The 24,738-nt window shown below is 30.0% G+C and overlaps 3 protein-coding genes across 3 annotated transcripts, besides 3 other annotated features; 2 read left to right on the top strand and 1 right to left on the bottom strand.

Moving 5' to 3' along the window:
* Positions 1–1,973: 1,973 nt before the first annotated feature.
* Positions 1,974–2,696, top strand: TVAGG3_0774000 (uncharacterized protein; the record flags this gene model as incomplete). Its single annotated transcript, XM_051246068.1, has 1 exon — positions 1,974–2,696. A coding segment is annotated over one exon (723 nt), but the record flags the coding sequence as incomplete, so codon positions are not given.
* Positions 2,697–3,758: 1,062 nt separating this feature from the next.
* Positions 3,759–11,226: a mobile genetic element.
* A 1,260-nt stretch (positions 11,227–12,486) lies between these two features.
* Positions 12,487–13,708: a mobile genetic element.
* A 1,294-nt stretch (positions 13,709–15,002) lies between these two features.
* TVAGG3_0773970 (DNA/RNA polymerase superfamily) lies at positions 15,003–15,856 on the bottom strand (the record flags this gene model as incomplete). The annotated part of the gene is made up of 1 exon (XM_051246067.1): positions 15,003–15,856. A coding segment is annotated over one exon (854 nt), but the record flags the coding sequence as incomplete, so codon positions are not given.
* A 2,134-nt stretch (positions 15,857–17,990) lies between these two features.
* Positions 17,991–18,394: a mobile genetic element.
* A 1,026-nt stretch (positions 18,395–19,420) lies between these two features.
* Positions 19,421–20,414, top strand: TVAGG3_0773950 (uncharacterized protein; the record flags this gene model as incomplete). The annotated part of the gene is made up of 1 exon (XM_051246066.1): positions 19,599–20,102. The coding sequence occupies one exon, from the start codon at positions 19,599–19,601 to the stop codon at positions 20,100–20,102; it is 504 nt and encodes a 167-aa protein (XP_051092653.1).
* Between the last annotated feature and the right edge of the window lie 4,324 nt (positions 20,415–24,738).

Below are 24,738 nucleotides of genomic sequence, written 5' to 3'. Positions count from 1 at the left end.
ATCATCAAATATTCTTAACAAAAAGAAACAATTCCCATCGAAATTATTAATTTATCAGCCACCCAGCGTGTTCCACAAATGCATAGTAAAAATTTTCTTCGATCATAGAATGCGCGTAAAGTTTCATGACAGTAGTAGGATAGGATGGGTTGTGTGACTTTTTTTGTAAACGTAAGAATTCATACAATATCGAGCGATTTTGTATCATTTTTTTAACATATTATTTTTAAATTAAAGTTATTTTTTTATTCTTACATAAATGACCCAACAAGTAAAACCAGATAAAATAGATTATCGAATTTTAGAGGATGGTGTTCCTGTTTATATTCAAAGATTTAAAGGGAAGCAATATTATAGAATTGTTAATCCTGAATACATAAAACATTTATTTAAAAAGGAAGATTGTGAATTATTAAACGTTAATGAATATGAAACCAATAAATCAAAATTGAAATATAAATATATTGGAAGTGATGAAAGATGCAAAGATAAAGATAAAGTTTATACAGTTTCATATAATGAATGGAAAACCAATAAGATAAGAAAACATTTAGGAGATTATGGTAAAAGTTCTGAATTCTTTAAATCTAGTATGTACGAGAGAGTAAAAGAAATTAGAAATAATTATTTTCATGAATAAAATAAACTTTAAAAATTCATGTCTTACATTTTTGAATAATTTATTTTTTTAATTCGTAAGAAAGCGCGACATTATTAAATAAATTAGTAATAAATATTATATACTAAACACATTAAAAAATTAACATTAATTTTAAAATAATTTATTTCATCTTTTATAAAAGAAGTTATATATAGATGATGTCAGATATTCCGCGATTAATTAAACATTGTTTAAATCATGAATGGGTTAAACTTCAATTTAAAAATGAAGATTGTGAATTATTAAATGAATATGAAAGCCAAAATAAGCTAATGAAATAAAAAAATGAAAAAATAAACTTTAAAAATTAATGTCTCAGAATCAACATAGAACTTTAAGAAACTAATGATTATTTGAATTTATGAAATCAATTATTTGATTCATTCTTTCTTCAATCTCTTCTATTCTTTTTGTTAAATCATCAATTTTCATTAATGAGGTGATTCTTGATTGAGGAATAGATTTCAAACTAATCACCCCTTTTATTTTTGAAATTTTGAATCCATCAACTTTAAACATTTTATTCAATTTACACGTTGTCAATTCTTCAAATAATTTTTTATTGTTAGCATAATAGTCATTAAATTCTTCAACAGATGAAAAAAATTTTATTTCAGTAATTGGTTTAACAACGTTTATTTTTTGTTGAACATGACACTCATTAATTTCTTCCTCCTCTGTTTCATTTATTTTTAAAATCGGTTTCATTTATCATTAAATAAAAATTAGAATATAAGTGATGAAATATATTTTTTAATTAATATTAAATCAGAAATGGCGGCAGGATTCTTTAAAAAATTATGGGATGGAATTAAGAAAGCTGCGGGTTGGGTTTATAAAAAGATTATTAAACCCGTTGCAAACTTTTTGGCACCAGTAGCGAAAACGGCAGGAACTATCATAGGTGGAGTATTAGGTACTAAAGCAGGTAATCCGGCGATGGGAGCACAAGCAGGTAACGCAGTTGGTGGAATTGCTGAAGGAATACTTAATAAAATAGGAGGTAGATAGTGGAAAAATAAATATTTTTTATCTTAGTATCGGTTGAAGTCTTTGATAAACTTTTTCTCCTTTATTTAATATTTCTCTTATTGGGGCAGCTTTTGGTGTTATTGATTCAGCAACGTCACTAATTGCTTTTTATTCTTAAATATCCAATTTGCTCCTTTCTTCATTGTTTCCCAAACTTTATGCGCTCCTCTTTTTACTTTATCCCACATTTTTTAAAATATCCTGCAGCCATAGTTGATTATTTCATTAAAATTAAAAATTCATTTTCATCTTTTAATTTTGATTTTTTATTTAATAATAAATGACGACTAACTATTTAGTGCCAAACACTAAACCGATTAATGGAAATGTGTTTCATTCATTCGAAAAGATAAATGAAATATTCGCAAAGAATGACGGTAGAAGATATTATAGAGAACTTGAAAGTTCATGCTATGACTCTGATGCTCCATATTTTGATGATAAACAAACTCATTTAAGAATTACAAATCCGGCTCATGATGTGAACCAATTAGGTGACACATATATTAAACGCAAAGTTAAAGCAACTCTAGTTTCAAATAAAGCTTTCACATGTGATGCCGCTTTTAAATGCATGCGTTTATTCGTTGGTTACAAATCATCAAATCAAAGCTTTAAACAATTAGAAGTAGAAACCGAAAGAGGTGATGCCGGTTATCTTCAAATGGATTGCGCCCGTGAATCTTTCGCATTTGCAACATATAAACCAAAATCAGAAAGGAAAGTTAAAAAGTTTGTTCATTCGTTATATAATAATGTTCAAAAATATGATAACTCAGTATGTGGTAAATATATTGACCCTTCAGAAGTTTTCAAGAACGCAAATGAAGAAGTTGATATCACTTTTGATATGATTATTCCGGTAAATGATTTGTTAGCATTTCAGGCGTTCGATGATTATCCTAAATCATTTGGTGAAATCATTCTTAAATATTATGTTTTCAGGGATACTTTAGTATTTTGTCAGGTTGACCCGTTAAGAGTTGCTGATTTACAAAATTACGTTTATGAAAAGATAACTGATGAAAATTATGAAAAGATTATGAATCATGTTTATAAATATGATCGCAAATTCCAACAAATCGGACTTCCTGCCAAATTAATTACAAGCTTAGCCGCTACATCTGCTGACGCAACAGTTGATAACGTTATTATTTCATGCACAAAGATGGAAGTTTTAGAGGATAAATGCATTACACCAGGATACGGTTTAATTGAAGAATCAGTTAAAGCAATACCACGTTTATTCAGTAAGGAAGATCCATTCATGATTCCAGCTCAACATATTGACGTTCGTTCACTAAATGGAGGTTGCATCACTCCTGAAGGTATTAGCTCAGATTTCTCATACGCTCTTCATAATGTTACAGATGTTGTGTTAACATTTCCGAAGAATGCAATGCAAAGAACAGTTTTAGAAAATCCAATGCTTCGAGGTCTTCAGTCACTATAGATTCCAGAAACTTCCCCGATCAAGCGATGACCACAGTGGGTGACATATTCTTTACACGTATGCTTCAAGCTTCTGATTTAGATGGAGTGAATGAATGCACAGAAGAATACGAGGACTCATTAACTAGACCACTGAATGATGATAATGGCACGCCATTAGCTAGAACATGAAAGACCAAACTTCATTCTTATGCACTATTCCAGTTCAACGTGATGGAGCGGGTATATTCTTTGATGGATTAGAAACTTTCAACTCACAAGTTACAGTACAAGTGAAAGCTTATCCAATCCATCAGGGTGAAAATGACACTTACTGTTCAAAAGGACAAATCCTCCTCAGGTTTGGTTTACTAGGACTACGTATTGGACATGGACACCGGATGAAGGTTTGAAATATCATCCAACAGGTACACCACCGCAGTATAGAAGTTCATGATGAAATATTGATGAATAGAAATGTTTAAAATTATAAATTTATTTTTGATTAAATGGATTTAAATTCATCCACTCCTTATGAAGAATTAGCAGAGTATATAATACATACGTAGATGATATGATTAATGAAGCATGAGTGATAATAGAAATGCTCTATCTAAGGAAAAATTAATGAAAAATTCCATATTCTGAATGTTACTTAAATTCAATCACTGCAGCAATTGGTAAACAAAATAAAAGGTAAAACATTAACGATATTAAAACAAATTATCATTATTGCTAACACTTCCCCCATTCACATGTGTTAATTTATATCAACCGTTCAGGTTCACCTTCAGATGATACATTTGAATCTTTAAAGCATTTAATCAAAATTCCAATTATTTATTATCACAAGAAGAAGCAGAAGATTATTTAAAAACTTTTTAATGTATATAAAGAATTATATAATACAATCAAGAAGCAAGGATTAGAGGATAAAATTATTGATAAACAACGGATGAATTATTTGAAACACTTTCTATTTCAAATTTTGATAGAGAATTTTTGCATTCACTCATTTTTCTAGATGATGCAGTGAAATCAAAACTAATAACAAATAGAAATCATATTTTAATCAGTTATTAACTCAATGTCGACACATTCAGTGTTCATTCTTCATGGCTGTTCAATACTTCAAAGCATTAAGCACAAACATTAAATCAAATCTATCAACCCTTTTCATTTTCAGTGGGTTTAGTCGTCAACAGTTGAACGTTATGCTTTATCAAGTGAATTTACCAATGAGCATTAATGAACTTTACCACAATATCAGCAATTAGGTGAACATGGAAAAATAATAGTTGATTTAAATAAAGGAAGTGTTAAATTTGATTAACTTTTTATAATTAATTTTTTATTTTTTATTATAATTAAACATGACAGAAATGGCAAATCTTCTACAGGTTCCATTAAAACAAGGAACAAACAAAAAGGGCGCATATAATAGAACTATGAAAGTTCCTGATGGAATGAAAGAATTAGTTCATATTGTTGCTGGTCTTCAAAAAGATGTTAAACAAATGAGAAACGTTTTAACATTACCAGAAGCTCAAGCATATGCCAAACGCAAAGGTCCAAATTGGGAAGCACACGAAGCAGACATTACAGGTCCAAATGGAAAACCTGATGGTATAAATGAAGTTTTCGTTACTGATGGTCAAGGTAATATTAAAGTCATAAATGGTTATAAATTAACTATGTCTGATTATCCTAAACGTAAAGCATATAATGAACGTTATCCTATGCAATTTGATGAAAATGGAAAAGCTGTTAAACAATACATTGGAGAAGGTGAAAATGGTCCAATTAAATTCATACCGTCATAATCCATATTCTTATTTCAATGAAGAATTAAATGCTATTCAAGAGGGACCGGATGGATTACCACGATATTCTAACCAGTTTGATGGTCAATATGCAAATATTAGACCTGAAATTTCAGCTAAGAAATTCTTTAAAGTTGCTTTATTCGATCCAGTTTTCGCAAATGTTAAAGATGAACTTAAACAGCAATTCCAACCAATTATAGTAGCAAGAATTGCATCAGGTGCTTTATCTCAAGCATTCAAAGATTTAATTAAGAAACCATTATATCAGCAACGAGGTTTAACTTATGATTTAGTTAAGGAATCAGATAAAAGAAAATTTGAGAAAGCAGATGATTATAAGAATGCAATTAATGAATATATTCGGTCTATTAATTTCGATGAAAATGCTAAAAACAACTTCATGAACAAATACAGGGAATAATAGATTCAAAAGTTCCAGCAAAATAAAAGTTTAAAATATATTTTTTATTCGATTATAAATGAGAAGACGTTTCACTAGTCAAAAGAACACTAACGCAAAAGCAGAGATTACGGTTGGTTATAACGTAAATGATGATAAAATCACGAATTATTCAAAATGTTAAAGTTAATGTTAGCCCCGAATTAACAAGGTCGGCAACTCAACCAAATTTATTAACTCGTGACTTACCGAAGAATGAGGAGGAGCAAAATAAAGAAGATGGAGACCAATCATTTTATCTGAACCCGGTAAAGAACCTGTTGAAATTCCCACTTATCCAACATACCCCCCACCTCTTTCATCAAACATCGAGAACCCATATAAAATAGACATTAATTCTGAATTAATGAAAATTTACCGTGATATAATAATTAATAATTATGATTCAATAATAAATTTAATTGATCAATCCGGTTTAATTATTTTACCTTATGAATCATTAATTCACATTATCGCCATTCTTTGTGATGTTCAAGATTCAGACGTTAAGATTCAATTTTTCATAGATGATGAGGTTTCATGCTGCGGAACAGTTGCAAAAATAAATCCTATAAAGGATATTAGCACAATTAAGATATCAAAGAACGGAACAACAACTGAACTTCATTTAACATATAATGATATTTATAATAAAATAGTTGATGAATATAAAATATCACTTGAAAAATTCTTTGTTAAGGCTATTTAATATTCAAGCATTAACATTATTGAATAATAATCCTTTGAATCATAATCAATAATAATTGACCTTTCACCAGTTTCTATCGTTTGTTTTATTTCTTTTTGTTCCCCACTATCTGGATCGGTCATTGTAATTGTTTTTGTTATAGTATCAGCTTTATCTTTAACTTCAATCTTTTTTCCATCGGGATATTTTAAACCAAAATTCCAAAAATTCGATATTGTCAATCTGTTCATATTTTAATCTATCAATTACATTTTTAATACCATCTGAAAATCTTATGAAATGGTCATTATATGGTTTGATTGAACTAAATTTGAATGAAGTGAAATATAACCTGTTGATGAATATGACATTGACTCATATTTTCTGAAAACACTAAAATTATAACATGAATGAATTTCTTATTCGTTGAATTTATGAATTCTTGAGGTAATCTTATTCTAGTTTTATTTATCACTGGAAAATAACGCTTTACCATATTTTTAATCGTAATAAAAATGTCAATTATCAATATTATTTCGAATAATAGCTGTGAATTAAATTTAACAGTTAGCGGAATTTATAATGTTACTCTCGTTTCTGTGAGTGGTAAATTTAATCCCATTCTTTTAGACCCTTCAGATTATATATCATTTATTAAAGATGACATGAAAAAACGTATGATATGTATATAAATAATGTGATAACGAAATGGGATATTAACATGATTTTAAGTTATTTAAATGAATCATTTATCGTATGGTATGAAGAAAATTTTAAATCAAAACCTGATAAACTTTTTGAACTTGATGAAATAAATAACCTTATTAAATTTCCGCTGAAAATTAAATTTGTACTCCTCATCTTCGTTCATTGTTGGGATATTAAATTTTGAAAAAGATGTTGGGGATGTTTTGTATTCTGACACCGGTTCCAATTTCATTTTAATCAAATGTGATAAAGTTAATACCCCAATGAGATTTTCACATCAAACATTAGACCCCTAACTCTTACCCATCAATACAAAACATTTTATCCATCAACTTAAACACATTTTCTTTATCATATCCGTTTCAATTATCTGGGAATTCATTTATTCTTCATTCAAAAGATTTATCAAATATTAAATTTAGAATAACTGACCTATTTGATTGTGATTTAGAATTCATGAATGAAATATTATGGCAATTTCAAATAGAGAAAATAGCTGATGAGATAACGGATTAAATATTTATTTTTAAATCATAATAAATGATTAAACAACAGCAACCACAACAACTTAAGGCGCAAAACACCCAGGTCCTTCAGACCATTACATACGCCATATATGCATATAATTCAAAGACGGCAGAACAAACGCAAAGGTTGAAATATGGAGATTTGGAGATAGTATTGAAAAATGAACATTTCGAATTCGTTTGCAAAGGTGGTGCGGTGATATCAAATATAAAAGAAATTTATTTATGAATTCTAAAATTAAAGGTATAACGGATGATATAACATCAATTCCACCAGAAGAACAGAGATATTACGCATTAAATGCATTTCCTAAAGTTTTGAAGATTGGAAGATTTAATTTAAATGAGGAATTCATAGAAGGTTTCCTAAACATAATGAAGAAAGCAGATAAGGAATATGTGGATAGTGAGTTAAATAAGAAGGCAAATTTGGTTTATGTTGATGAAAAAGATAATGAAATTAAAGAAAAGGTTGAATGGTATCATGAATGGACATCGGAGACTTTTAAAGTTAAAGCTGATACAGAATGGGTTTCAGGATGTTTAGACCTTAAAGCAGATAAAACATATGTTGATGAAAATTATGCAAAGAAGTCGGAAGTAAATGATGTGATTACAAGCATGAAAAATGAAATACTTCAAACATTATATCCTGTTGGTTCTATTTATACGTCAATGAACTCAACAAATCCAGCAAGTGTTTTAGGTTTTGGTATGTGGAAGCAGATTGTAGATAAATTCTTATACTGTGCTAGATATTCAAAGCAAACAGGAGGTTCGAAGAAAATTAAAGAAGCAAACCTTCCACCGCACACTCATACAGGAACTACAAACTTTTCTGGCGACCATATCCACTCATTAAGAGACCACCCATTATACAACTCAGAGTATGAAACTGGCTATGACGTTTTCTCTCCAGATTATAACCATTCAGCAAAAAAGACTTTTCGACCAACTGAACCAGGAGGAAATCATGTCCATACTTTCACAACAAATCCAACAGGCTTGGGTAAAGATTATATGCCACCATTTGTGACTGTATTCGCATGGTACCGTGTTCAATAAACACACTTGAGCCTACTTTGCAGGCTTACCGTGTTCAATAAACACACTTGAGCCTACTTTGCAGGCTTACCGTGTTCAATAAACACACTTGAGCTCAGACCTTTGGGTCAAGGCTTACCGAATGAACTAAATATATTTTATGTCTGTAATTAATTAGGTAATGAACTGCGGAAATAAATGTTTACGTTAATGGTTTGTCATGATTTAGGTCATTCAATAATTAATTATTTTTGAAGAACTGAAGGTGTCACTACGTCACCATGTGTCACTCGGTTAATTAACTTCTCTGAAAAAATGAGACAACATGACATTTAGACAACAACACAGGAAATTTGATGTTTACGTTAATGTTTACGTTAATGTTTACGTTAATGTTTACGTTAATGTTTTGTGAAGAATATAGCAACCGTCTGAATTCCGGCGGTTGTTTTTTTATACAAAATTCTGAGTAAAATAATTTTTAGGGTAGATGGTTAGATCTAACCTCATTTCTAACCTCATGACATTTTGACATGACTTCATCGTAAATGATTTGTCATGACTTCATCGTAATGAGTGTAAATCAGACAAAAATATATTTTAGGTGAAGAGGTGAGATCTCACCTAATTTTTCACCTCCTTTTTCACCTCCTTTTTCACCCTCACCGCTTAGCGGCTCAGATTGCTTTTGCTTTCTCGTGAATTTTCATGAATTTCCTTAAGACAGAAGAAATAAAGTTAGTTTTATTTTTATTTTTTTATTTTGTATAAAAGATATGATTTCAACAATCGGCACAACAACAATTCAAACAACTACAGCACCAAACTCGCTAGTCATGAATCCTACGTCAATGTTGGTAGAGATGAAAAACTTCATTCCTTCTTCATATACTTTTGAGACAGAAATACAAAGAATTAAGCAAGAACTTTTAACAAGTAATTTAGACTGTAGTGCGAAAGATGAAACAAATGGAGAGGAGCTATATGAAATGCAAGATATCATAGACCATTTACCCAAATTGCCTAAAATTCAGCAGCAAAAACTAACTATTCATGAATTCGATGAAATTGAAGTTAAAGTTACTGATTCAGTAGAAATAAAGAAGTTCATATGTAAAGTAAATTATGAATTCCTTGGTTTTCATTGCAACCATAAAGTTATGAACAAAGATTGCGACATAGTATATAAGAACATCTCTGACATATATAAATCTGAGGAGTTTAAGACATACGACAACTTTGTTTCATTAGTTGCTGAATGTGTATGGCAGATAAGAGATAAAGACAGAAGAGGCAAAGTATGGAATGGACAAATAAAACCAACAACTTTTGAGTTAAAGAAAACCATTGACGCCTTAGTTGTTCTAGCAGGTCAAATTTCAATGTATAACGCAAAAATGAATCCGCAATGTTCAAAATGTAAAGCAGCAATGAGGAAATATAACTACTCACTAAAAGAGATAGAACGTATGAGAAACGACTATGCTGACTTAAAGAAAGAAGTAGAGAAACCAGCAGAAGATAAAATGGACATGTTATCATTTCTGAACAAAAAACTATCCAAAGCTGACGATTTCCTTCTATCTGACGTCAAGAAGAAGTATAAAGAAACTTTCGACATTGTTAAAACTTTTGACATACTGACAGAAGAAATAGAAGCTACGAAATTGTTTAGAATTTCAAATATACATCGTACAATTCATGTAAAACGCTTATAAAATAACTGGGGTGAAAAATTAGGTGAGAAAACAGGTGAAATCTCACCTCTTCACCTAAAATATATTTTTATTGAATTCAGCAACAAAATTCTGAGTAAAATAATTTTTATTTTGTATGTAAAGACAGAAATGACAAACATTGAGTTTGAAACAGTTAGAAAGATAGACAATGACACCAAAGTGGTTAGAATAGGTGATTTAAACGTAAGATACTCAAAGAAATACAACAAATATTCTTTGTCAGACATTATATCTCCATCTGAAAAGAAAACAAACGACTGGGTTAGAAATGCTTCAACTCAGAAAATTTTGACAAGAAATCCTGAGCTTATGATATCAGTAAGATTCTATGAACAAGAGCATATCTTATAGACAAAAGTCTTATACCAATAGTTTTGTTATGGTTAGACCCAGTTGTTGGATATAACTTCATAACTTATGGTTCATTCGATACGAACGTTGCAGTGAAGGCTTACTTTACATCGTTCAGAAACCGAAGGACTTCAATACAAAGAGATATAAGATAGGAAGAACATATAATATAATCAAAGATATGACAGTACAGTCAATAGAGTCAAGGTTGTGTTCGTTAATGATATGAGAGCTGCAGAAACAGAACTGCTTGAAGTTTTGAGAAAATGTATGGTGCTCCCATGAAAGGTAAAGAAACGTTTGAAGTAGATGAGATAGATAAAGCTATAAAATTATTTGACGAAGTTGCTGAAAAATACATGTAAAGCGTTTATTTTTGGTCTTTTGTGAAAGTCAGAAAAAATAAAGTTAGTTTTAAAATTATTTTGTATGAAATGACAGTAATGTCAACATTAGAGAACACAACAACTGCTATCGTTCATGAAGCCATTAATGAAGAATACGAGTACATACAATATAACAAACAATTGAGACTCATTCGTTCGGTCAAAGATGACGTGTAAAAATGCTCTATTCTGCAAACCATCAGACATGAAAGACAAGAATTTTCAAATGAGCATTAAGGATAAATGTGAAAGGAAACAAAGAAAAATAGATGGTAAACAGACATGGTATTATGTTTTGAAAGAAGAAATGAAAGGATTATATAAACAGGTTGAACCAAACGATAATGAGGATTCATTTACTGACGATGAAATACCTGTAAATGAAGCTTTATAAAGTATGATTGGAATTTATTTTTGCATTAATCCTGTGTTGTTGTCTAAATGTCATGTTGTCTCATTTTTTCAGAGAAGTTCATTAACCTGGTAGCACATGGTAACATGGTAGCACCTTCAGTTCTTCAAAAATAATTCATAAATGCCTTCCTCCTGTGTTGTCTAAATGTCATGTTGTCTCATTTTTTCAGAGAAGTTCATTAACCTGGTGACCTGGTGACGTAGTGACACCTTCAGTTCTTCAAAAATAATTAATTATTGAATGACCTGAAACCATTAACGATAAAATATATTTTTGGTCGTTTATGACAAATTTTTATTTTTATCATAAATGGATACCCCACAAGCTCAAAATTTACCACGAATCATAACAAGGGAGGAAATGATAAAAATGATGCGAGAACATGTTAAAAAATAACAAACCACTAAAACTGAGAAAATGTGGTTATGCAGTAATGATGGAAAGAGAGATGTGTCAAAGAGGAATAAAAATTAAATTTGGATAGAGTTTAAAAATTCATCTTTATTAAATTCATCTCTTCCAATCAATTTATTTTTCTATTAAATTCTTTTATTTTGCTTCACTCAGTTTAAGGATTGAACGGTAAGTTTCTAACTTTTCAATTATTTCCTTCTTCTCTTTATCGTTTTCAATTACTTTAGTTTTATGGGCATCAACCCCACCACATTGCGGCTTCTTTTTGTAATAGCATATTTTTGATTTAATTCTGTTTAGTTTCTTTTTATATTCATCGTCTGGACTCTTGACTGCTTCATTATCACTCATTTCTTACGAAATAAAAAAAAAATTAAATATTATTTAAATATAATGGGGTAATAAAATAAATTGGAATTTCTATTAATTTATTGTCAACTTCAACTAATGCATTGCCGTTAATATATCTAACAAATTCAGCTATTGTGTCAAATCTTCGTCTTCTTTTTGTCATTGATTTATCAGTTTTTCCATAATCGAGATGAATCAAAACTTTATCCCTTGTTTAAAATTCATGAGCCCCGAATTAATTTGTTCACGTTTAACATCATTCAACCTTTCCATTTGCTTTCTAATATATTCCCATTCTTTTGAAATATCATTTTTCATTTCCATTGGTTTCATGTTTATTGTTCTATGCCATGTATTATTATAAATAAATATACTAACTGTTGTATGATGGAGTCATGATTTCCATCCCAGTATATCTGACCGTTAACCCCTAACGCATCTCTAAGAGTTCTCATTACCGCATCAACTATTTTATTATGAAACGTATGGAGAGGATGAAAAGAAAAAATTAATTTGTGGGAAATAATGAGTCATAGTTGCCTGAAATCCTTTATCACCATCACCCCTGATATTATCTATTCTTTCATGATCTAGTAAGTATTGTATAGCTCTTCTTGTTTCCTGTTCTGTTTTCCCTTTCACTGGAATGCAATATAAATATCTAGTGTTAATGTTAATGGCAAATAAATAAGTAACTTTTCCTTTTGAATATTCTAAATGATCGATTTCGTATGAATATGGATATGGTGCAAATGAAGGGCGACTAAATTTTTCCTTTAACGGTTGAATTTTCGGGTCAATTGGTTTATTTAATATCTTGAAATCCTTTTTAAAATCTTTTTGCTTCTTTAATGTTTGAAATGGATATAATAAAGTGAATGATGAAGGATTAACTGAAGGAGGAGGCGGTACTGTCGTTGGAGGTACTGTCGTTGGAGGTTTTGGTGTTGCAAGTGGTTTAATTTTATCTGCTTTGATTTTGGATTTCATTCCCCCCTTCATTAATTCTGGATGTATTCTATTCATTTGTTTTAAATATGCTGTATATAAAGGTTTGATATACTTTCCCGCTTCGAGTTTATGTTGAAGGATGAATTCCAAAAGTTGATCTTCATTTAAAAGTCGGGCTGAATATGGTTTAACTAATGAATCATAAATTAAAGCTTGTGCTTCATTTATGGTCTGAAGGACCTGGGCGTTTTGTTCCTTTAGCTGTTGAACATTTGCTACTTTAGACCTCGGCTTTGGCTTTTGCGGCTCAGGATTATATAATTTATATAATTCATCAATATCTTCTTCTGTTAATACTTTATTTTTGAAATCTTTCAACTGTTTAAGTTGTGATTTAGTTTTTCCCTTTGTATATTCATTATTTTTAATTTTGTCTTTAATTTCAGAAATTATTTTATTATGATATTTCAAAATTTCATTTTTATAATATGGATAATAATATTCCATATCATCACCCGTTATATTGTTATTATGTTTTTGGAGATATGATTTTAATTCATAATAATCAAGAAAATTTTGATTAAATACTAAATCATCAATTAAAATTTTTAAATCTGTGTTATCCATTTATATAAAAATAAAATCAATGTTTTGGACCCGTAATGTCTGCTTCGTGTGCTTCCCAATTTGGACCATGACGTTTGGCATATGCTTGAGCTTCTGGTAATGTTAAAACGTTTCTCATTTGTTTAACATCTTTGAATCATAGTATCAAAACCATCATTAACGGTTCCTTTTGTCTCTTCTGTGGCATTTCATTAAAATTTTAAATTGTATTAAATAAATGGCATACAACATCCATTTTCACAACATACAGCCTTAGTGTGTGCTCCTGTTAATGCAGTCTTACCGATTGTTAAGCGAGTCATTGACCCATTTTTAAGTTGTAAATTAATATTCTGACCATCAAATATCACTTTATTATTTATTATATCCAAATATTTTTTAGGTGTTAATTGCTTATTTTGTCTTAAACTAACACCCTTCATTTTTTGTGCAATCTTTTTAAAATCACTTCCATCAATTGAACCGTTGAATGATGTAAACATTTAGGACATAAAGCAACCATGTTATCACCTTGTTTCTCAATTGCTAAACCCAATAACTTCTTCTCATGTGCTTTTTCTTCAGCTTTATTCTTTAATTTAGGTTTAAATTTCTCATCAAAACAAAAGAAATCAAATGGTGCGAATTTGAAAATGTTTTTATCATAAAATTGTTTATCGGTAACAATTGCTTGAAATGCTTGAGTGTTAGGAAGACTTGGATCGCCAGCGATTGCCCAATAAGATGAATTAGTATCACCTTCAATGAAATGAAAACGATTAACATTCATGCATTTATACATAAAATCATAAATGAAAACAAATACCAGTATTTGCGTTATCTAAAGTAAAAATGCCTCTTGTAAACATGTATCACATCTATAAAATCTATCTTTAAGCATCACTTGATATGTATCTTCACCTATTTCTCTTATGTTTAAACTTATTTGACATACATGCAACGCGTGCCTTCTGTGCATTCGTTATTTTAGTCTTTGCGTAATTTTGTGTATTCATTGCATCGTAACCATATGATCCATTAAGTGAAATCTTGCAAAATAAACTTTTTCCTTTATTTCCTTCTAATTCAGCCTTTTGTCTTTCGTTCATAAATTTGTTCGCAAATTCATTAAAACAAGTGTTTTTAGTAAATGTTAAAATTGATTGAATATCATCAATGATAAAATGAAATCTGTCTATTAGATACCATAGATAATAAGAAGAAAATGGTTGATATTGGTTGTGTGTTGATGCTAACTGAGTTAATTTCCTCTGTTTCTGGTCAACTGGTAGATTGTTTGATTTCATGTAATTATACATAAAACTGCCAATTGTTTTTTCATCTGTGATAATATCTAAGTTTCTTATTATCGGTAAAAAGTTTATGTAATCATTAATGTATTTTTCATCAATGTGACCCTTTACTTCAGCCACGAATAAAGTATTTTTCTTCTTAATAATTCCAGTGCTTTTGCTTTCTTTGTTGCTGTATCACAAATGATAACACCATTCAATCTTCCCGGCATATACATTTTATGGTCAGTATATTGAATGAAATCATGAGGATTAGATGAAAATGATGAAGGATATAATGAATTAAAGTCAACTCCAACGAAATGAGTCATAATGTTGGTGGTGTCCTCATTTGATACAGTTTTAGTTTCTGGATTATATGAAAGTTTATTAATGTGCGTGATTCCTTTAAGATTTACTCTATGTTGAACATTTGATAAACCACCAGTAATTCCATTACGGAGAATGTGATAAGCTTCAACTGAATCTAAAGTCATTGGTAAATTATTTTTTAATGCATAATTTCTTAAATTGATTCTTAAACGTTGAACATCTTCATCTTTATTTGATTTCACGACATTGCAATAACAACACATTAACTGACAATTTTCTTTGGTATGTGGTTTTTCATTATCTATTCTATCTAATGTTGGTTTATTTGCATATGTAAACGCTTTACCACACATTTTGCATTTAGATGAAAGGATTAAATCGTGATAGTATTGAAAATCATCCATTGAAACATTATTTTTAGTATCCCTTTCTGCTTTTTCATCTTGTTTCTTATATGATTCAATTTTATATTTCCAATACTTTTTCGTTAATTCAAAACTTGATTCTATCTCTTCCTCAGGATATTTTTCATTAGGATTAAAGTCTTTATATGCTAAAGCGTAACGAATCATTGAAGCATTCGATGATAAAGAAAGATTATGAAGCATATCAATTTTATAAACAAATGTTTCTTCAATAATTTTATCGATTGGGTCAATCATAATTTCAACATCTTTATTGCAATAATGAATAAAATATTCTAATCTATTCTTAAAGTTTTTAGCATCATTGAGATATATTTGATAATCACTATCTGATATAGTTTCTTGAGTTAATGCTGAATAAAATGAATCTTGAGTGAATGGTTCCACTTTATATAATTCTTCTTCGTAATTCTCCCACGTGATAAATTGATAAGGGAAAAAGGATTTAACACGTGATTTATTGTTTCCGAAATCTTGAGTGAATTGGTCTAATGTCCCACCGCGCTATATAATTTCTGATGTCAATAAATTTCAATTCATATGGAACGTTTGTTTCTTTACAATGATTTGCTTAAATTGTGAAGATGAACCCAGCATTGATTTTATTTTCCATTTTGCAGCGTTTAAATCACGAAGAATTAAATTTAAATCAAACTTTCCCGAATTAAAACCTATATATTCACTTTATTGAATTCCTCATCTAGAAGTTCTTTAAATGCTTCCTTCTGTTTTTCATTTAATGTATGGGACAAAGTCTCCGCCGTTTGGTCCGTTTGCGACTTCATTAATTCTTCATATTGTTCAATATTTGATTTAGCAACTAATGAACAGGTTGAAAATAAAAACTCAATCCAATCAGAAATAAAAGAATCACTCGAAGTTAAGCAAAAATTCCTCGTATATGTTTTATCGTTTAATTTAACCGTTGATGATACCATGAATGGTTTTAAGTAAGCGTTCAAAGTTGCACACTCAGAAAGTTGTAATTCTTCTTTAGTCTCTAATGTTTCGAAGTCAAAAGTAATATAATATCTTGTCGGTTGATAATATTCCTGCAAATTATGAGCTAATAACCACTGATATATCTTCTTCTGTTTCGTAATATGTGGTGCATATGGTTGCTGTGTCTTTTGCAACTGAACGTCTTGAATTAATCTTCCATTATTTTCTTTACATTTCTCACAATGCTTTAAAAATCTTCTTTGTGTTTTTCCTTTCTGGATCATCACGGATAGAATAAACTTCTTCTTTACAATATGGACAAACTCTATAGCCGGTGAGTGCTTCAACGTCTGTTATTCTGTCAGCGTGAAGTTTTCCACATGGACTCTGTGTTAATAAAATATTTACTGTTTCAAATTCTGGATCTATCATTATTGATTCCACTAATGGAAAGTCTACCTTATTTATGTCCACGTCTTCTGGTTGAGGATCACAATAATAGAAATCAATATTAACATTTAACATTCTCGCTAATCTCTCACTTTCTGATGAAATGTCAAACCTTCATATGAATCTATTGCTTCATTTAAATAACTTCTACGAGTTTTAGGATTAACACCATCAGGAATGTTATAGAAGCGTTTAAATAACCTTCTACCTTCTGCTCTAATTTGATTATCATTCATTTTAGCTGTTCCGTTTTTGTTCATTTATGTAAGAATAAAAAAAATTAAAAATAAAGTTTATTTTTTAAAGCCCATAAAATGAATTAAGAACACATAAATTTTTATCATCTGCGACGTGACGAATACATTTTAATTTACTCAAGAATGCGTACCCTGATACATTAAATCTAATTCCTGTCTTATTTAATTTCACAACTTTGAAAAGGAATGTATGAATAGCTATAAAATGATGAGAAGATGTTTTATGGGTTGCTTCCATTTTTTCTGAAATAAATGAATAAATATAATGTTTATAAGTTTTCATATCTTTTATATTCTTAATAACGAATGGTATAGACCTTTCAACTTCGTCTTCCTTCGGTGCTGTTCTTTCATATGAAACATTATTAGTATTTCAATAATGAAACCACAATCACACAAAATTTTATAGGTTCCAATGGTTTCTTTTGATATTTTATCTAATAAACCAAAAACTTTATCAACACCTGTGCATTTATTTAAATAATAATTTGTGTAAATATCATGATCTTCTTTCTTAATCGTATTAGTTGCATATGTCACGTTTTTAAGAGCTTTTTTGAATTTTTCGGAATCTAAAGGTGGTGAAAGTAGGATACAGGGGTATTCTTCATTATCAATAAATTGTAACTTATGTTTACGTATAAATTTAGTACCTTCTTCTGAAAGTGTTTCGTCTATTTCACCATCTAATAAATTTTGTGTTGATTCTGAGACATAATTTTTATATCTTTCTTCATGAGATTTCTGAACTGCTGATTCTGAAGCTGGGATATTCATTAAACCCTCTACTTCATTTTCATTATATTTTTCAACTTCTCTTAATTCCTTAATTTTTTCATCTATTTCATCTCTTATTTTTTCCAGTCTTTCAATTTCAATTTCATTGTATTCATCATCATCTTTAATCCGTTCTTCATAATATTCAGGGAAAACATCAGGTTCTTTAGGTTTTTCTTCTTTAGATGTGGGATATAAGAAATTTATAACATCATCTTTATTCATTTTTCCATCATAATCAAACTCATTTAAAAACTCCGCGAATTTTTGACAATTTCTTAAATAATATTTATCAACTTCATAACCCGCCTCATCTAATATATCCTTTATTTCCTCATTTGTGAATCCCAATTTTTTAACGTCGTTAGTCTTGACGCTCATTTCATACGAATTAAAAATAAATTATTCAAAAATGTAAGACATGAATTTTTAAAGTTTATTTTTTATTTTGTATTTCATTAGCTTATTTTGGCTTTCATATTCATTTAATAATTCACAATCTTCATTTTTAAATTGAAGTTTAACCCATTCATGATTTAAACAATGTTTAATTAATCGCGGAATATCTGACATCATCTATATATAACTTCTTTTATAAAAGATGAAATAAATTATTTTAAAATTAATGTTAATTTTTTAATGTGTTTAGTATATAATATTTATTACTAATTTATTTAATAATGTCGCGCTTTCTTACGAATTAAAAAAATAAATTATTCAAAAATGTAAGACATGAATTTTTAAAGTTTATTTTATTCATGAAAATAATTATTTCTAATTTCTTTTACTCTCTCGTACATACTAGATTTAAAGAATTCAGAACTTTTACCATAATCTCCTAAATGTTTTCTTATCTTATTGGTTTTCCATTCATTATATGAAAACTGTATAAACTTTATCTTTATCTTTGCATCTTTCATCACTTCCAATATATTTATATTTCAATTTTGATTTATTGGTTTCATATTCATTAACGTTTAATAATTCACAATCTTCCTTTTTAAATAAATGTTTTATGTATTCAGGATTAACAATTCTATAATATTGCTTCCCTTTAAATCTTTGAATATAAACAGGAACACCATCCTCTAAAATTCGATAATCTATTTTATCTGGTTTTACTTGTTGGGTCATTTATGTAAGAATAAAAAAATAACTTTAATTTAAAAATAATATGTTAAAAAAATGATACAAAATCGCTCGATATTGTATGAATTCTTACGTTTACAAAAAAAGTCACACAACCCATCCTATCCTACTACTCATGACACATCAATTTTGCATTTGAAACACCAGATCCATCTGATGTCGGGATTGGTAAACAAGTTTGGTTGGCCAGGTGGTCAGATTGAAAATTCACAAAAAAAATTTACGATTAGATTTTATTCAAAAAAACAGATTTTGAGATGCGATTTTTCCTGGATGAGTGCTATCGCAACCGATATGAAGATCCTCTAGAAGAAATAATCCCGATCTTCACTATTGCTGTCTTCTTAAATATGACATATTCCTTTTTATTGTACATTAAATCAAAAAGATCAATAAAAAAGGCAATGGAAATATTACATGTTTGGGGCTTTTACATATCAGGATCAATGATTGTTTTTGCGTTAAAGTCTTTATTGAATGATAGAACATGCAGTCTCAAACCAAACTCAGTTTCAGGTCATACATTCTACAATATCTTCTTTATTATCGCATCATGGGTATTATTTAGATCGGATAAAGAACAAAAGCCATTTTATCTTTTCATTTTACTTCTCGCACTCAACTTCTCTCTTTGCGCTAATATTGTTGTTACGTACGTTGGTGGATATCATTCCATCCGTCAAATGCTTTATGGAGGTGTTTCTTCCATAATTGTATATCTTCTTTACCATCTTGTATCGAAACTACGTCAGACATGGAATATGTTGACTATTTTAGGCCTATCCATTCTCATTACCACCTTCTTTGGACTCTTTATTGGCGGAAATATCAGTTTCATGGGATATTCGCCAGTTATTCTATGGTATATTTGCTTCTTACTCCTTCTTAAAAAGGCCAAAACTACATAACTGTTAACCAAGAAATACAAAAAATTTATTATTGGCAAAATTTATAAAAACTATCAATTTTAATAAACAAATTGTCTAAATTTACTATTATCTGTAAATGAATAAATTGATTTTACTACTATTTATATTCATTTTAATTTTCAGACTTTTTTGTATCGCTTTTTTTTTATTTTTCACTTTTTGAAAAATTATTAAGGGTGCACCCGTATGTACGTTTATTTGAGAGGAGGAGGATTACCCTCTCAATTTTGAGGGATTCGTTAGTTTATTTTCTCGATGAATATGCAATAAAATTTGATTTTTACCTTATCAATATACTTTATATAATATACACATGTACATGTAAAAACTTTTTTCCAAAATCCTCAGGAATTAAGGGATTTTTGAATAGGGTTGTACAAACTGGCACAATTTTGCGGGCCGCGTGCCAGGAGCTGGCACGCGGCCAAAATCAAAAAAGTGGCCAAAAATCGGGCCTCGTGGCGTGGAAAGGATGTCGCCCTTCGGGCTCCACCCTTTCCACGCCACTCGGCCTATGACCACAATTATATAATATGCTCATTATTATTTTTTCTTCTTTTCTCTTCTTTTTTTTCTTTTTCTCTTTTCTTTCTTCTTTTTCCCTTTTCACTTCCTTTTTTTCTAGTTTTGGAAAGGAAAAAGTAAAAAATTTAATAATTAATTTATTACTATGAAAATATACTTTTTAGCTTATATTGTAAGCTGTGAGAGTTTTAAGTGATGGAAGATATAAATCAAATTTGAAATTCAACAAATCTTGTTATGATTAAGTTGAATATTGTACTCTAATTAAGAGTTTTCAGGTATGAACTCAGGTATTATATAATAAAAGTATAACTCAAGATAATAAAGAGGTTTTTAAAATGTAGATCTGAAAATCAAACTACCATGTTTGATATGATTAAGTTGAATAATGTTATTTTATTAAATGGTTCAAATCTGTGAAATCGGCAATTACAAATTAAAGGCGTAGTTCAAAAAATTAAAGAGATTTTAAAAATTTAATATCAGAATTAAACTAAAAAAGGATTTAGTTATTTCAGTAATTATCAGAAAAGGTTAAAAAGATAGGGTAAGTAATGAGACTTGAGTGAGATGTGAGAAATCATATGTAAATAATTAGATATCTGATGAGTAAGTAGTAATGAGAGTTAAGATCTGGTTAGTAAGGTAGTAATGAGAGTTAAGATCTGGTTAGTAAGGTAGTAATGAGAGTTAAGATCTGATGAGTAAGGTAGTAATGAGAGTTAAGATCTGGTTAGTAAGGTAGTAATGAGAGTTAAGATCTGGTTAGTAAGGTAGTAATGAGAGTTAAGATCTGGTTAGTAAGGTAGTAATGAGAGTTAAGATCTGGTTAGTAAGGTAGTAATGAGAGTTAAGATCTGGTTAGTAAGGTAGTAATGAGAGTTAAGATCTGAGTAAGGTAGTAATGAGAGTTAAGATCTGGTTAGTAAGGTAGTAATGAGAGTTAAGATCTGGTTAGTAAGGTAGTAATGAGAGTTAAGATCTGATAGTAAGGTAGTAATGAGAGTTAAGATCTGGTTAGTAAGGTAGTAATGAGAGTTAAGATCTGGTTAGTAAGGTAGTAATGAGAGTTAAGATCTGTTAGTAAGGTAGTAATGAGAGTTAAGATCTGGTTAGTAAGGTAGTAATGAGAGTTAAGATCTGGTTAGTAAGGTAGTAATGAGAGTTAAGATCTGTTAGTAAGGTAGTAATGAGAGTTAAGATCTGTTAGTAAGGTAGTAATGAGAGTTAAGATCTGGTTAGTAAGGTAGTAATGAGAGTTAAGATCTGGTTAGTAAGGTAGTAATGAGAGTTAAGATCTGGTTAGTAAGGTAGTAATGAGAGTTAAGATCTGGTTAGTAAGGTAGTAATGAGAGTTAAGATCTGGTTAGTAAGGTAGTAATGAGAGTTAAGATCTGTTAGTAAGGTAGTAATGAGAGTTAAGATCTGGTTAGTAAGGTAGTAATGAGAGTTAAGATCTGGTTAGTAAGGTAGTAATGAGAGTTAAGATCTGGTTAGTAAGGTAGTAATGAGAGTTAAGATCTGGTTAGTAAGGTAGTAATGAGAGTTAAGATCTGGTTAGTAAGGTAGTAATGAGAGTTAAGATCTGTTAGTAAGGTAGTAATGAGAGTTAAGATCTGGTTAGTAAGGTAGTAATGAGAGTTAAGATCTGGTTAGTAAGGTAGTAATGAGAGTTAAGATCTGTTAGTAAGGTAGTAATGAGAGTTAAGATCTGGTTAGTAAGGTAGTAATGAGAGTTAAGATCTGGTTAGTAAGGTAGTAATGAGAGTTAAGATCTGGTTAGTAAGGTAGTAATGAGAGTTAAGATCTGGTTAGTAAGGTAGTAATGAGAGTTAAGATCTGGTTAGTAAGGTAGTAATGAGAGTTAAGATCTGGTTAGTAAGGTAGTAATGAGAGTTAAGATCTGGTTAGTAAGGTAGTAATGAGAGTTAAGATCTGTTAGTAAGGTAGTAATGAGAGTTAAGATCTGGTTAGTAAGGTAGTAATGAGAGTTAAGATCTGGTTAGTAAGGTAGTAATGAGAGTTAAGATCTGGTTAGTAAGGTAGTAATGAGAGTTAAGATCTGTTAGTAAGGTAGTAATGAGAGTTAAGATCTGGTTAGTAAGGTAGTAATGAGAGTTAAGATCTGGTTAGTAAGGTAGTAATGAGAGTTAAGATCTGGTTAGTAAGGTAGTAATGAGAGTTAAGATCTGGTTAGTAAGGTAGTAATGAGAGTTAAGATCTGGTTAGTAAGGTAGTAATGAGAGTTAAGATCTGTTAGTAAGGTAGTAATGAGAGTTAAGATCTGGTTAGTAAGGTAGTAATGAGAGTTAAGATCTGGTTAGTAAGGTAGTAATGAGAGTTAAGATCTGGTTAGTAAGGTAGTAATGAGAGTTAAGATCTGTTAGTAAGGTAGTAATGAGAGTTAAGATCTGGTTAGTAAGGTAGTAATGAGAGTTAAGATCTGGTTAGTAAGGTAGTAATGAGAGTTAAGATCTGGTTAGTAAGGTAGTAATGAGAGTTAAGATCTGGTTAGTAAGGTAGTAATGAGAGTTAAGATCTGGTTAGTAAGGTAGTAATGAGAGTTAAGATCTGTTAGTAAGGTAGTAATGAGAGTTAAGATCTGGTTAGTAAGGTAGTAATGAGAGTTAAGATCTGGTTAGTAAGGTAGTAATGAGAGTTAAGATCTGGTTAGTAAGGTAGTAATGAGAGTTAAGATCTGGTTAGTAAGGTAGTAATGAGAGTTAAGATCTGGTTAGTAAGGTAGTAATGAGAGTTAAGATCTGGTTAGTAAGGTAGTAATGAGAGTTAAGATCTGGTTAGTAAGGTAGTAATGAGAGTTAAGATCTGGTTAGTAAGGTAGTAATGAGAGTTAAGATCTGGTTAGTAAGGTAGTAATGAGAGTTAAGATCTGTTAGTAAGGTAGTAATGAGAGTTAAGATCTGGTTAGTAAGGTAGTAATGAGAGTTAAGATCTGGTTAGTAAGGTAGTAATGAGAGTTAAGATCTGGTTAGTAAGGTAGTAATGAGAGTTAAGATCTGTTAGTAAGGTAGTAATGAGAGTTAAGATCTGGTTAGTAAGGTAGTAATGAGAGTTAAGATCTGGTTAGTAAGGTAGTAATGAGAGTTAAGATCTGGTTAGTAAGGTAGTAATGAGAGTTAAGATCTGGTTAGTAAGGTAGTAATGAGAGTTAAGATCTGGTTAGTAAGGTAGTAATGAGAGTTAAGATCTGGTTAGTAAGGTAGTAATGAGAGTTAAGATCTGGTGAGTAAGGTAGTAATGAGAGTTAAGATCTGGTTAGTAAGGTAGTAATGAGAGTTAAGATCTGATGAGTAAGGTAGTAATGAGAGTTAAGATCTGGTTAGTAAGGTAGTAATGAGAGTTAAGATCTGGTTAGTAAGGTAGTAATGAGAGTTAAGATCTGATAGTAAGGTAGTAATGAGAGTTAAGATCTGGTTAGTAAGGTAGTAATGAGAGTTAAGATCTGGTTAGTAAGGTAGTAATGAGAGTTAAGATCTGGTTAGTAAGGTAGTAATGAGAGTTAAGATCTGGTTAGTAAGGTAGTAATGAGAGTTAAGATCTGGTTAGTAAGGTAGTAATGAGAGTTAAGATCTGATGAGTAAGGTAGTAATGAGAGTTAAGATCTGGTTAGTAAGGTAGTAATGAGAGTTAAGATCTGGTTAGTAAGGTAGTAATGAGAGTTAAGATCTGGTTAGTAAGGTAGTAATGAGAGTTAAGATCTGATGAGTAAGGTAGTAATGAGAGTTAAGATCTGGTTAGTAAGGTAGTAATGAGAGTTAAGATCTGGTTAGTAAGGTAGTAATGAGAGTTAAGATCTGATGAGTAAGGTAGTAATGAGAGTTAAGATCTGATGAGTAAGGTAGTAATGAGAGTTAAGATCTGGTTAGTAAGGTAGTAATGAGAGATCTGCGGGCAGTAATGATACATCTATGAGTACATAACTAAAACCTGAGTTCTATGAGCGAAATCTGAGAGCTAAAAGCCGAGAGATCTAAGGTAAGTAATGAGAGAAGAGAATTTGAAATTTTACAAAATACGTTTACTCATACAAAATAATTTGCATTCTTTTATAACGAATCTCAATGCCAAT

This window comes from Trichomonas vaginalis, chromosome III (genome assembly GCF_026262505.1).
Source record: "Trichomonas vaginalis G3 chromosome III, whole genome shotgun sequence".
Lineage (NCBI taxonomy): Eukaryota > Parabasalia > Trichomonadida > Trichomonadidae > Trichomonas > Trichomonas vaginalis.
The sequence above is the reverse complement of the archived record's forward strand: the minus strand, read 5'-3'. Positions and strand labels throughout refer to the sequence as shown.